General features: G+C 33.5%; 1 protein-coding gene across 2 annotated transcripts; it reads right to left on the bottom strand.

Annotated features, from left to right (window-relative positions):
* Positions 1-1762: 1762 nt before the first annotated feature.
* LOC110114497 (autophagy-related protein 36-like) lies at positions 1763-14499 on the bottom strand. Of its 2 annotated transcripts, XM_028700880.1 has the most exons (4): positions 14169-14499; positions 3644-4522; positions 3109-3367; positions 1763-2628 (listed from the first exon to the last, which is right to left on the bottom strand). In XM_028700880.1, the coding sequence occupies exons 1-4, from the start codon at positions 14469-14471 to the stop codon at positions 2384-2386; spliced, it is 1686 nt and encodes a 561-aa protein (XP_028556713.1). In that variant the 5' UTR covers positions 14472-14499; the 3' UTR covers positions 1763-2383. The 2 variants fall into 2 exon arrangements, with proteins under 2 accessions (XP_028556713.1, XP_020703060.1); XM_020847401.2 differs by having other exon boundaries at positions 3109-4522.
* Positions 14500-14887: the final 388 nt, after the last annotated feature.

Raw genomic sequence — 14887 nt, 5'->3', positions numbered from 1 at the left:
ACAGCTGCTCAAGGCCCGACGTCTTCATCTGAGACCCTCACCTTCGCCAGAGGCCCTAACCTTCGCCAGAGGCCCTCACTTTTACCAACGGCCTTCACCCTCGCCAAAGGCCCTCACTTTTATCAACGGCCTTCACCTTCGCCAAAGGCCCTCACTTTTACCAACGGCCTTCACCTTCACCAGAGGCCCTCACCTTTGCCAGAGGCCATTGTATTCGCCAGATCATCATCAAAGGACATGTGCTCCACCAGAACATCACATGAGGCCCAAACTTCCGCCGGACCACTACTTGAGGCCTTGAGCTCCACCAGGCCACCACCTGATGCCCATAGTTCTCCTAGAATACTGCCAACTACGGTCTTTCCGACCTCCGTCGCCTACTATGGTCCATCCGACCTCCATCAACAGACAACGGTCTTTCTGATCTCGGTCTCCTGCCGACTACGGTCCTTCTGACCTCCGTCCCCTACTATGGCCCGTCCGACATCCATCAATAGACAACGGTCTTTCTAACCCCGGTCTCCTGCCGACTACAGTCCTTCTGACCTCCGTCCCCTACTATGGTCCGTCCGACCTACATCAATAGACAACGGTCTTTCTGACCCCGGTCTCCTGCCGACTACAGTCCTTCCGACCTCCGTCGCCTACTATGGTCCTTCCGACCTCCATTAACAAACAACGGTCTTTCTAACCCCGGTCTCTTGCCGACTACGGTCCTTCCGACCAAACAAACATGTATATGTAACTCCTACCATGTAATGCAATATATATGATGTATATTTGCTACATCAATACAAGGCCTTCTCCAAAAGAAGGGCCTCATTTGTAATCGACTACAAATACTAGTGAATTCATTCAAACTGGGCCAGGCCTCGTGGTTTTTCCCCCTTTTCAGGGGTTTTCCACGTAAAAACTCTGTTGTCTCTTATGAATGTTTCACCCCCTCTCTTATCTGATTGTGTGCTGGATCTTCGTACAATACTAAGACATTAAACCATATATTTCTCCACCGCCGCGAATATTCCAGGACGCAACAATTTTTACTTTAATAAACACATCAATTTTATAGAAAGTTAACATTATAATTAACGAGATTTTATCTTGTTCACAACCCCAAGTAGTCATGCCTTAGTTGTTTCAAAGTTATAATTTTGTGTCATGAACTTTTTCGAAGGTTTTGGATATATTTTCGTATGACAAAAGATTCAATATCTGAAATAAGGGGCAAAATAGTATCTCCCAAAAATGCAATTGATCAACACAAATCTTAAGATAATATCTGACTTGAATATTTTTTAATTTAAATTCAAAATCATCCAAACTTTAATTTCGACAAGCTTATAATTAAACTTAAAGTCAACGAGTCCAACTCATCGACATCATAAATGATATGATTTGAGTCTAAATAAACCCAAGTCAATCACTTAATTCATGTTTAAATATTTTGAATAAAAAAAATATTTGAATATTTTTTAATATTAAATTGTATTTATACTTATAATAAAGCTAATTATGTACATATTATAAGATTATTAACTGTAATTTTGATTAGGTTGATATTTAATTATTTATCACTGTTAATTAGTAACTCTTATCTTGATATCTAAGCATGATTTATATATATATTCTTATGATGGCCTTACATTTTCGTTTTGTTCTTGTATAGGATTTCATAATTGGAAATTCTTATATATATATAAGGTTTTATGAATATTAATTGTATTTCATAAAGCTCTAAAACCATTGACAATAATCACACAAGTAAATATAGAGAGGTTTATACAAAGTTTTCAACTCTAGAAATAAGAAAAGTCCCCTTATATTTCATAAAAATACAAAAATCACAAGAAGGTTTTAATCTATACTACAAGAACAAAGCACAGCACCATTTTTATCTACTCTAATGTCTGAAAAATTTAAGAACCAATGACCTGCACACTTACTCTTGCCAGCAAAGCCACTATACCACCTTATTCAAGGTACTCCCATAAAATGTGCGGTCCCTTCAACTAATTCTGTCAATATTCACAGTAATGTGAAGACGGAATGGCCATGAAGGCAGAATGGAAATGATTTTCTTTCTTGCAGGGAAAGAAAGTTTATTCATATCAAGGGAAGTAAATGGAGTCAGGATCAAGAAGATGAACAAAGATTCACTTGCCATGAAAAGAATTAATTGACTCTCCTATTAAGAGAGATGTGGAACTGAGATCATCGAGTGACCATTAGATGAGCAAATCTTACAGAGCAATCGCCGAGCAATAAATGGCTATAAGAAACATCCTTGACAAGTCCTTTCTTTAGACAACTTGCTACAGCAAGGAGATAACACTGAAACATGGATAATGGAGTGCAGAATCTTGACTTGAATATAAGTGGCTGCTCATCTGGAACTCGAGGTTGATTTTTCTAACAAAATACTCTTCACAACATACTTCACAAATGAATGGAAACATTCTTTACATGAACCAGGCATGAGAGTCGATTCATGGAGCTGTTTTATTTGGCTGGTATGTCTACAAACTTGATTGGAAAATGGGCGGGCACATGATTTTGAATGTTCCAAGCCACATGCAGCCAAGATTGAATGGGTGGAAGCCCTGGCAATTTCCTTGAATCTCTCAGTGCCTACAACAACTGGAGTTAGTTTCTCGTATGATTACCAGATGAAGAGTAAGTAGCATAAGTGATAAGATGGTTTAGTTCTTTCAAATCCTGCTTCGGTCAGGATCTGATTGCTAAGAACAAAGCATACACACCATGGATTATAACAGGAAAATCAAACATAAATAACCCGACCATCTAAAAATATATTCGAAGAAAACTCAAAATGCATCAGAAACAAAATCTACACATCCATCAGTAGAACTCGCCAGGCCTAATGTTTAAAGAGCTAACCAAGGTAAGGATAGCAAAAGATTATAAACTAAGATAGGCTAGCAAAGTTCTCATAAAAAGAAAGCAAGCAATGCAGAAAGTCAAAAGCATTCAGACCTGGTGTACTCAAGGAACTAAGGAAAGAGAAGAGATGCTGAACCAAAGAACTTATGCACTTAGTACCATAGGCCTGAAAATTAGATCAGTATAATTATAAGATGATGAATTTACCTAAACGTTCACCTTTACTTAGCCGCTGTAGGTTGAGCTTGACCATTGACTGAATCTCAGATTTCACATTGTTGTTGGATATTTCATACCCTTTTGACGACGTTCTGCCAGTATATCCGCTTGCAGTCTCATTCCCATCTAGAGTCAACTTTTTGGTGCAACAAACCCCTGAAGATTTCCTGGCTGCTTCACAGGTAGCACTAGAAAGTGATGAACATTTAACTTCATGAAACTTAGATAGCCGTACTGGTGAAACTTCCTGTACATTGCCAGCACACTCTGTTGTCAAAGCCGTATTTGTCTTACAAGAACCTAACTGCATGACGCTCATAGTTTTTATAGCTAATCTTTTACCATGTTGTGACAGAATTGAAGAGTTTTTATCAGGAAAATTCTGATAAAAACCTGTGGATTTATGTCTCTCATGCACGACTTTAGTCAAAAGCTGTTTGCAGGTTCCTGAAGTACTACAACCTACCACTTTATCTGTAGCCATCTTATTTTTGGGGATCAAGAAATTTAAGGAATGACTTACCGGTCCCTTTGATGCTGAAATAGCACCAGCAGAGTTTAAGGAATTATTGTATCTCGGTGAATTCAAAGAAGAGTTAGCCAACCTGTGCTTCTTTGCCCTTTGCATCATCTTCCATGCTTTCTCAACATCTTGCGAGTCACTAATTGCAGAAATTTTACTAGAGGTACTAGAATCTGTCAGCCGCTCATTATCGACCAAAGTTGAGGACTTTGACTGTTGTGATAGATCTGAATTTGTTCTGCTGGTTCTTTGCTTTACACCAGACATGGTGGCTCCATTACTATCTAAGGTGGATGAGAAAGCCAAAGAACCAGATTGCAGAGCAGTCCAATTCTTGCGAAGATCCTGTACACGGCTTTGCATATTGCATGAATGTTGAAAGGTCCTTGCTGTTTGCCCAACACCACTTCGTTGAAGGTACATGTCAGTTCCCTGAGATGCAGAGCAAGAGGAATCCGATTCTTCTGCATGCAACATGATATCTTCAAAGCTCATTTGAATATTTGTACTACTTTTAGAAACTGGTCTATCATGAAAATGTTGCTGTTCAATAGTAGAAGACCTCTCATCAGCCAAAATATCGAAGACGGAAGCAGGTTGCTGCTGATCCAGCACAACTGTGCCTTGATCTTGGTCCGTATCATTGGTATCCCCATCAATTTTTGCATGTTCTTCCCTCATAATGGTACAGTCATGGCAGTACCAATCATCTTCAGGGACAGTATAACCCAACCGAACACAGTAAGTATGAAAAGCTGAATCACATAGGTCGCACAGTAGAAGTAATTCATCATCATTAGAACCATGACACACTCTGCAACTAGCTTGAGCATAGAGATCATAAAGTGCACTGCTTTCATTGCCTAAAGGATGATAAACCTAGAAAATCAAGTAGCAGTATCAAGTAAGCACACGCCATGACAAGGTTGATGTCATTACTATCTTCATTTACAATCAAGGTAATACTAATGGTATATATATATATATATATATATATATATATTCTTTTACAGCATAATAGGTATACAAAGGCTATATCTCCTTGGCATGATGTACAAGCAACAATGTCCAATTACAAGTAAATATCTGTCTCAACTCAATTCTTTTCTTTCTCAAAGACATTTTTCTAAGTAAACATCCACAAACACCAAGCTTGGTGAGAAGACAAATAAAAACAGTTTTTTAGAATATGCGCAAGGACTTCAGAGCAATGCACCACAAATTGCGATGCTTTTGCAAACCACAAAAATTGATAGCATAACAATTAATGTAAATTAGTAGAATTTCATGTTACTCTCAACAAACAGAACTGGACAAAATAAGGTCATAATTTTTAAGGTGGAAGAACACACATGGATGTCACAGTCCAAACTTTTAATACTATGGTTCTAATTTATAAAGCAGAAAATGAATAAAAACCTGTATTTACTAGTTCTGATAGCTAAGCAACTCATTGTTAGTTATTAAAACAGCTCATATATATTTTGATATTCTGATCTTTTTATGTAAGAACTTTTTTTTTTCTCCAACAGGTTAATTCAGGAATCTCACTAATTGTTCTGACATTTTTAGGTGCTTCGGAATCAAAATTAACATATAGGTTGCAGAAGAGATTTAGACATGGAACTTTATTTTGTTTATGCTAGTATAGATCTACTGTGAGCTACTCTTACCTTTAGGTTCATTATGATTAGATCCACAGAACCCAGCCGTACAAAAAATTCTCAGGAATCTTTCAGTTGTATATGCAATGGAGCTGGCCGTTTGCTCGTGGTGATTCACATTAAAAAATTGTCCTAAACGTAATGCTCACAAAGAATTCAAAATGCTTTTAGTTTTACTGAAAGTCTGAAACATACCGAACCATACTTTCATCCTCAATAAAAAAAGAATTTATATACGAGTTTTGTATATTTTTCCCATAATTCTTGAAGATGGATTACATAAAAACTGATGTTGCAATACGCTACAAGGGGTAAAATTGACATTTATATCACCTAATCTGCATAATTTTCACACTATTGAATGAATTTGTTAGCTAATTAGTCGCTACTCAGTTTTTTGTCAAATTTTTGAAGAATTAGTCGGCAATTTTAGAAATTTATTGGATTACCATTGAATATTCATACGATCATTTTTCCTATGCATACACTTGGGGCCAATTGATAAGCGAGGCCTTTTGGCTTCGATAGATTCAATTTCATGATAAAAAAGGCAAAGAGGTTAATCAAACTTTTTCCTGAGATAAGTCTAATGTTCCATTCAAATTAAGGCTCATTATTATCTATTCAAGGTTTTTCATATTTAAAAACTTTTAAGATTGACTCAAATAATTTTGTGTATGTTTCATTTTAATAAATCTAAACTTTGCATATATTAGCTTGAAAAACGTGTCTTGAACATTCTCTCAAAGAACTCGATAAATTCTAGATAGGCTCAAACTTTGTTATTCTAGAGGAGATTCGAATTGGAAAAGGGAATTTTGATCATCTGAACTTCTAATGAACTTTTGGGTTCAGTTTTTCCTAAATTGTTTAAAAACTTGTTAATTTCAAAATAAATAAATAAAATAAAATAATGAGCAACTCCGTTGGAAACAATCAGCTCTCAAAAAACTGAAACTTGGTCAGAAGGACCAGTTCATTTCGTATAAAAGGGCAACCACATTTCTATTGTTCCAGTTTTATCAGCCTAACTTCTTGTTGCTGTTTTCTAAAACATTCACCTAACTTTTATAGAATTTTATAGTGCCACACATACAAATATTCATAAGTGATTTTGATGCTCTTTGGCATGGCACTGTTAAAAAGCACCATTGAAACTTTATATCAATTCCTTCTGCTTGCACTCAAGTCTATCTAGTTGCTCCTCTAATGCAAACTTCTCTCAACTTTGACTGATCCTTTGTGGGATTTCGTCCCATACCACTCCACCCATTGTATTCTAGTCATGAGAGGGTTGATGGTTGGACTTGTGCCCGATAAAAATCCCATTGCTTGGGTTGTCACCTTGAGCCAACCAAAAAGAGAGAGTGTGATTAATTTGGCTTTTACCATTTGAAAGAAGTTCACTAAGTCAGGAAATTCCAAATAGGGGTCAGATCAAGCAAACCTTTTTAAATTCAATTTCATTGCTCACACTTTATTTTCCTTCTTTAAATATCATTCATCATTAGTTTTTAAATTAAAGGGAGTAAATACTTCAGTTGCACAAAATTCTACTTATTTAGTTGTCTATACTGAATCTTAATTTCTTGTATAAATAAACTTTAGTTCAATTGTGCCCCCACCCCTCTTTTTTCAAAATTGTGCATTGGGCTAATGACTTCATCGTTCTCAATAACTCCTACTGCCATGGAGCGGCCCCTACAAACCTTACTATTTACACTTTATAACACTTGCTCGTGATGGGACAACTCCACTCATTACTTAGCACTCCTGACTTTCCATAAGTTGAAGCATCAAAATATATTTCATATTTTTTGGGTCAACAATGCTGGGAAGCAATTATAAGTTTCCTTGGGAAGTATTAACAAAATAACAGATGGCACAACCTCCTGTTCTCTAGAAGAATTACCTCGCTAACCAAATTGTTGTTTTTCAGTTGAATCCCTTTTATATGATACACTCACTAACTAGTGTGTTGCTTTAACTCATTCACCATGTATTATGTATCCCTTAGCATTACTGTTTTACAAAAGTCTATGGTATAAGTCGGAGGATAGATTGTCTTGATAAAAGGAGAATTCGGGATGCCTTGTGACACCCTATATGTGGCTACCCCTACCTAAATTGTGAATCTCTACATCTTAAGAGGCGAAGTGAGGAATTTGCTTATGACAACGTTGAAAGTTTATCCACAACATTTGGCCACTTTTCCCATCTCTTTGGTCCTTTTCTCACTCTCTTTGTGCAACTCTACCATATATTTTTTAAGCTTTAATCATTATCAACTAATAATGTATCTGGTGTTACAAACAGTGATGGTGCAAAATCAAACCATAACTATACAAATTTCATCCTACTTCACTGTAATTCAAAATCATATATTGGAAGTAAAACCCATTCTATTAATATGTGGAGATAAATTTCTCTGTCAAATTCCTAAAAGTTTCTTCCTATCACTCTCTAGCTAATCTTTACAACTACTTACCTACCACTATTTACCTAACATTTGTAAACTCTAAGCATTATATAAAGAAATTATTGCATGGTGTTGAAGTGCATCACTCGTTGCACTCCTTAATTTGTAGAGGTGAATGTTAGAGAAGCGACTAATATGGTGATTTTAGGCTAGTGGTTATCATGGCTAGTATCATACAAAGGGATTTCTCTGTTGGGTCATTAACGAAAGCACTATAGGGTCAATGATGGGAAGCTAGCCAACCAACTTAATGGCAAGAACTTTGGATGCTAAGAGATTCATATTAATATAAAAAAGAAAAATTGAAGATTACTTGCACAAGAAAAAGCTTTATTTATCTCTCTTTTGAGTCAAAGCCAACAATTTTGACCAAAAAGACTGAGATCTCCTGAATAGGTGGCATTCGAAGTTGTACGCTTGTCTTGATAAAGAATGCTTCCTTCAACATATTGCATGAGAGGATTGTAGATGGTTTGATAAAAAATCTGTCAAACTTCTATGAGAAATCAATAGTGAGCAAGGTAAATTTAATGAGAGAATTTTTTAATCTTAAGTTGGTTGAAGGTGCTTCCATAATAATGTACATCGATGAGTAAAATCTGATCACAAGTCAATTGAGCTTGATTAATATCAACTTCAATGATAAAGTTCACGAATTGAGCTTGTTATCATCACTACCAAAAAGTCAACCTCGAACCAAGGTATTTGTTAACCATTAATGCAGGTCTATGAAGCTGAAGCTAAATGATGCCTGTGACATAATCTTAAATGGGGGCACTATGAGCTAAGAATTAGGTGAAGGTTTTATATTGCTCTGAATCTTGAGAGTAGATGGAGTACGCGAAGAGAAAACAATGGAGGTAGATCTAAATTGTAGTAGAGGAGCCAACTCAAAGTTCACAGGTATGCATATTGACAATGTGACAAGATTGTCCACATAAAAAGAGATGTTCATGGTGGAACGGTGGATAGAGTTCAAACCGAAGAATCTATGAACACTACAAGTGAAGAGATCTATGAGATGCATTGATCCTTAGTGAATAATCCTATGAAGTCATAGATCTTGGACTTAGATGTGTTTTATATTTATTTGTTTTATAGAAGATTGCATGAAGGTTCATCTTAATGATGGTGAACTCCTGAATCAAGATTGCTAATGAGACAATATAAAAGCTTAACAATATGAGGCACCTTCCATGTTTAAAGAAGGAATTGATCTCGATTAGTTAACTTGGTGAAGAAGGTTGCGTCTCAACCTTCTATACTAATAATTGAAATGTGTCTATTGGTGTTACGGCGATTGTACATGGAAGAAACGATGGCTCCATTTACAAACATAAAACTCCAAATAGTAAAAGCAAATATTAAATCTCTTTCTAATGATTCAGAAGGTGCAGTGCAGAATAAAGCTTTTGTCAAGTTGAAGTTTTCAAAGGGCAAGGCAAAAAGGAAAATCATGTTCAAAGAGCGACATGATAGTAAGGAAAAGTGTGATAAAGGTTAACAATCTTACCAGTGATGGACTTAGGCACTACAAAGCCTTAGTCAACATCCATGGATGATTGGGAGGAGTTGCTACATAAAGATGACTCTCAAAATAGTATGCTGAAAATTCTATCCGTAAGTGAGAGATTTTTTAGATATGGTGATAAAGTTCTCTATACAACTCCCATAAATTTCTTATTTACTAGTCTCCTCCTAAACCCTACAAATTTATTACCAAGCACCATCTACCTAATATAATTATGTTACCTACCACAATTCACCCAATCTTTATAGCCTGCTAGCAATCACTTATAAGCATTATCTAAAGAGATAGATACATGATACTGAAGAGCGTCACTTATTCTTTTCCTTAATTCAATCTAGTGTAGAAGTAAAGGTTGGAGAAGTTGTAATAGACCGTATTTTGACTTTACCAATTTTTTTTTTAATCATTATAACTCCAAATCGCAAATCATTTTTGTCATAGTATTTTGATCGAAGTATTTTACTTACATGATTTTTTTCCGTAATTTTTTGGCAACGGTGAAAATCCTTAAAGAATTTGTGCATGACAGTACAAGTGAAGATTTCGAGACCTTTAGTTGTACATTTTGCAAACCGATTTAATCGATATTTTCTAAATAACATGCTTTATTTTATGAATATTTTTCTATAATTTTTTTAGTCTTAAAATGATTTATTAGAATTTTATACTAAATAAATTAATTAAATAAATTATATAATATAAAAATTATTATTTTAATAAAAAATATCTTAAAACATTATGAGATATTAAATCCTTTTCCCCATTTCATATTCGGCCAACAGATAGCGTTTGCGAGAAAATAAGAGAGAATTTAGAGGAGAAAAAAAAAGAAATCAAGATTTGGAGGCCGCGGTATGATTTTTGTTCGTCAAGCATGTTGGGATAATTGCTCCTCTCACTGTAAGGAATCCATACCCTATTTTTGATTTTAAAGATTTTATATTTTTGATATTTTTCTGATTAAATTTGTACTTTCGTCACAAAAAATGTGAATAACTTTATATTGGTAAAACTTTCACCAAGTAACATTTTGTATGTTATAGATATCATAATTATGAGCATTTTAAATATTTATTTGAGATTTTTCACCGGATAATTTTGAAACAACAATGATTTTTGTCTACCGAGAAATTTATTTTGACCTCCAAAAATAGAAGTGTAGTACAATAAAAGTCTTAAAACATCGTTTATACAATTTTTGATATTTTGGTAATTTTCTGAAAATGTACATTTTTATCTAATAAAATTCTTTATTGTATACCATTATGACACCTTGACATCTTCTTAATTTAGCTCAATTATGCATTATTTGCTACAATGCATTGAAAATGGATATGAATATGTATTTGAATTATAGCTAGTCGCTATTATTGTTATAATATTGTTATAATAATATGCGTGTGTAAAATAAACAAGTAAAGACTGGTTGACTCGTTGGTTGGAGACTAATTGACCTGTACATGATGGTGGACCGATAAAATTTTCTTTAAATAAAGCGGTTTGATATTATCATTGACTAATTCACATGATACACTAATTGGGAGTTATAAGGAGATTATTAATATGCTAATGGGCAAATAGTGACGACTCTATTTATTGAGCCAATGATTTACTAACACTGATACTAACATTAAAAAACACTGTGATAACCAGGACTTCTTACTTGTTTAGTGTGACTACTGAAATGCATGTTCCTGAGGCATTGTTTTTATTATTGTACGGATTTATTGTTACTACACAGATTTATTGTTATTGCATTATTCTACTGCTCATGCCACTTTACTGTTACTACTATAGATATTGATACTATTTGATACTGCCGATTAACTATAATGATATTATGTATGTGATATATTGATTATGTGATATAGGATGTAGATAACATGTGTATATTTTTATATAATTTTACTGTATTGATTTGATTTTGATAGTCTTTATTTTGATTTTATTTATAGATTTAAAATTCGTACTAGTTTACTAGTTTTTATACTGTATTATTTTACTGTTTATAAATTTTACTATTATTATATTTAGATTTTACTATTCTCTTGTACTTATTCATTAATCATATAACTAGTATTTCTATGATTTGATCCTTAGCATGCATATTGCTCTTTTTCCATGCTTTGAATTCAGTTATAAACTTTGGTGACCTGTTGGACTTTTTAAACTCATTATATGTGATTTTAAATAATTTCAGATAAAGAACCTACCGCATAAAGATTTATATTAATGCTAGTATAGATTTTATGTTAGCTTTTGGTTCATGAATTTTTGTAGCCAGTGTGGCTATTGTATATATTCTTTTAGACGCTAGTTGTGGATTATAATTATTAATTGTAATAATGTGAATTATATTTTTCATATTTTATTTATTTTCTTTAATGCAATTAATCAACTTTAAATGTGTATATTGATCTGGTTGAAAAAAAAAAGAGTAAAATATATTCTTTCACTTCGATTATGGGACATTACAATGAAAAATAGAGAATAAAAAATATATTTCTTCATTTAGAGCATGAGACATTACATTTCAGGCAATGATTAGTGAAAGAATTTGCTTATAGCTAGAGCCATAGTAATGATTGAATTAATTATTGAAATACGTTTAGAGGTTTGTTTTATTTTGAAAAATTGATTTTATATTTTTTTTATTTTTGTTTTAAATGATTAAATTTATATTTAATTTCTTTATTGATCAGGTAAGTGGACCAAAAATGAAATAAATTTGAATCTACTACTGAAGTGTTTTTGGTAACATATGAGAATATGGAAAAATTTGCTAACATGATCGCTCAAATGGTGAGTGATAAATTAGCAAAACATTATGGATAAAGTTTTAAGAAAATTAGTGAAAGTAGCAGGAAAAGGACTGTTAATGTTGTTAGAACACCTACTACTCTACAATGCATATGACGTGAGAGAAGACATGTGGGATACTGCTATAGGATAAGATGACAATGCTTTCGATGTGATGATTATGAACACCGAATGGCAGAATGTCCATTTCCTAGACTTGGCAAGGATCTGTTCAGACTGAAAAAAAATAATTGGAATTGTGAAAGATGTTCCTCAAGTGCCTGAAAATATGACTGATATGATTTTATTTAATTTATTGCTTACAACGAGATTTTTCAATGATTTTGAATTGATTTTTTATGGTTTATATTTGAGATAAATTCTTAAATTTTGAATCAATTTGATTTCATATATTGTAGATTTGAGTTTGTTTATATTATTATTATTATTATTTTATTTTGTATTACTAGTGATAATGTTGAGGGCGAATTTTTTTAATTACACACCTTAAGAAAATGTCACCCTCGACATTTATCATGAGTAATACAAAATAAAATACTACGAAATAAAAACAAACTCAAATATATAATATATGAAATCAAATTAGTTCAAAACTCAAAAATCTATCTCAGATATAATTATATAAATCATAAAAAATCAATTCAAAATCATTTAAAAATCTCGTTGTAAGCAATATTAAATAAAATCATACCAGTCATATTTTCAAGTACTTGAGGAACATTTTCACAAATTTCAATTGCATATTTTCAGTCTGAATAAAAGCTTGCCTAAGTCCAGGAAATAGGCATTCTGTCATTCGATGTTCATAATCACCACATCAAAAGTATTGTCCTATTATCCTATAATAGTGTCCCACATGTCTTCTCCCACACCATATGCATTGTAGAGTAGTAGGTGCTTTGACAATATTAACAGTCATTTTCTTGCTACTTTCACCAATTTTTTTTAAAACTTTCTCCAGAACATTCTGCTAATTTATTGCTCAACATTTGAGCGATCATGTCAACAAAATTTTTCATATTCTCAAATGTTATCGAAAACACTTCAGTAGCAGATTCAATTTTCTTTTCTTTTTAGTCAATTTGTCTGATCAATAAAGAAATTAAATATAAATTTAATCATTTAAAATAAAATAAATAAATACAAATATAAAATAAATTCTTTAAAATAAAACAAACAACTAAACGTATATCAATAATTAATGCCATCATTATTGTGGCCTTGAGTATAAGCAAATTCTTTCTGTAACCATTGCTCTGATAATGTATGAGCATTTAATCAAAGCAGAATAGCTGTTGTGACAAGGAGCAGGTGGAGTAATCACAAGGGGCTAAAAATAATAATAATAAAATCGGCTTATAAGATAACTCATGCTTCGTGACTAAAAAATCGGAAAAAAGCTAATGTTAGATTCTAAAAATTATTCAAGATAACTATAAATTCATGTCAAGTCCTGCTTCAATCTTTAGTAGCCTGCTAAATTTTTCTTACAAGTCTTATATTTAATATTGTAAATTGTAAGTTGTTTACTATTTTATATTTTTGAATAATAATAAAAAAAATTTAAAATTATTTAAGCCGATCCTAAATCTGGATCAAAAAAATTGAGGAAACCCAAAATTTTAATGAAATAATTTAGGCCCCCTCAATAAATTTTCTGGATTCGCCACTGGCTAACAACATTCAAGTGCAGAATCAAGCCATAACTCTGCAAATGTTGTCATAATTAAAACCATAAGGTGGATATAAATACCGAACCACTTCAAAAAACAAGTCTTTTTTTTTTTAATTTTCTCGCCTAGCGTTCAATTTAACGAGCTTTATATATATTAATTAAATCAGTTTCAGGCAAGTTCATATACAAACGAAAAGCACCATTATGTTGCCTCGAAAGAGCAAAGATTTCAATAAGTAGCAATCCATAAACGAGCAATAGCATAACCCTAAACAGAAGTGAAATTATTCATAGATAATCATCCAAACCTTTCTAACCCACTTAGTATTTTAAAAGACAGGGATAATTCTCCAAACCTGATCGCGGACGGGGATTTCCAAAGCACTCTCGGCTATGCCGCCGGATACCTCCGGGCGGCGTATGAAACGGAAGCGCTGCTTGCACATGGGACAGCGGGATTCGACCTTGGCCCATTCCATGATGCAGACGAAACAGAAGTAGTGGTCGCAGCTATCGATCCAGCCGCGGGCCGCCAGGCCGCCGTCCGAGAAGCAGATCCCGCACACTGCTCCGTCTCCGATTGCTGCTTCTCCCATCTTCTCCTTCCCTTTTGGACTTGGAGTTCTCTGGCGTTTGATTGGGAGGCCAGAGGCATCCATCGTTCTCGGAACAACATTGCTCGAACCGACCAGAAGCTTCCATTTATATAGAGGTTATGCTTTTAGCCCGACCCCCGTACACTGCCAACGCGGCTATCATTTCTTTTTAGTTTTTCAAAAAAAAAAAAAAAAACCCTTTCTCGGCCTTTTGGCTAAGATCAATTGTTAAAAAAAAAAAAAATCTAAAAATAATAATAATAATTTTATATTTACATTGAAAATGGATATATAACAAAAAAAAAAATTAAAATATATTATTTATATGTAAAAAAACGCTCAATTTTTTCCAAAGACTTCTATGACTCCATATAATTATTTTCCATATAAATTTTTAAAAACTCCACCTTTTAAAGCTAAATCTTACACATATTATCCATGCATTTAAAACTTATGCAAAAATAAATAAAATTGCCTTG

The sequence above is a fragment of the Dendrobium catenatum genome, unplaced genomic scaffold (genome assembly GCF_001605985.2).
Source record: "Dendrobium catenatum unplaced genomic scaffold, ASM160598v2 fragScaff_scaffold_1608, whole genome shotgun sequence".
In the NCBI taxonomy this organism is placed as follows: Eukaryota; Viridiplantae; Streptophyta; class Magnoliopsida; order Asparagales; family Orchidaceae; genus Dendrobium; species Dendrobium catenatum.
This window is presented reverse-complemented; position numbering and strand designations above follow the sequence as displayed.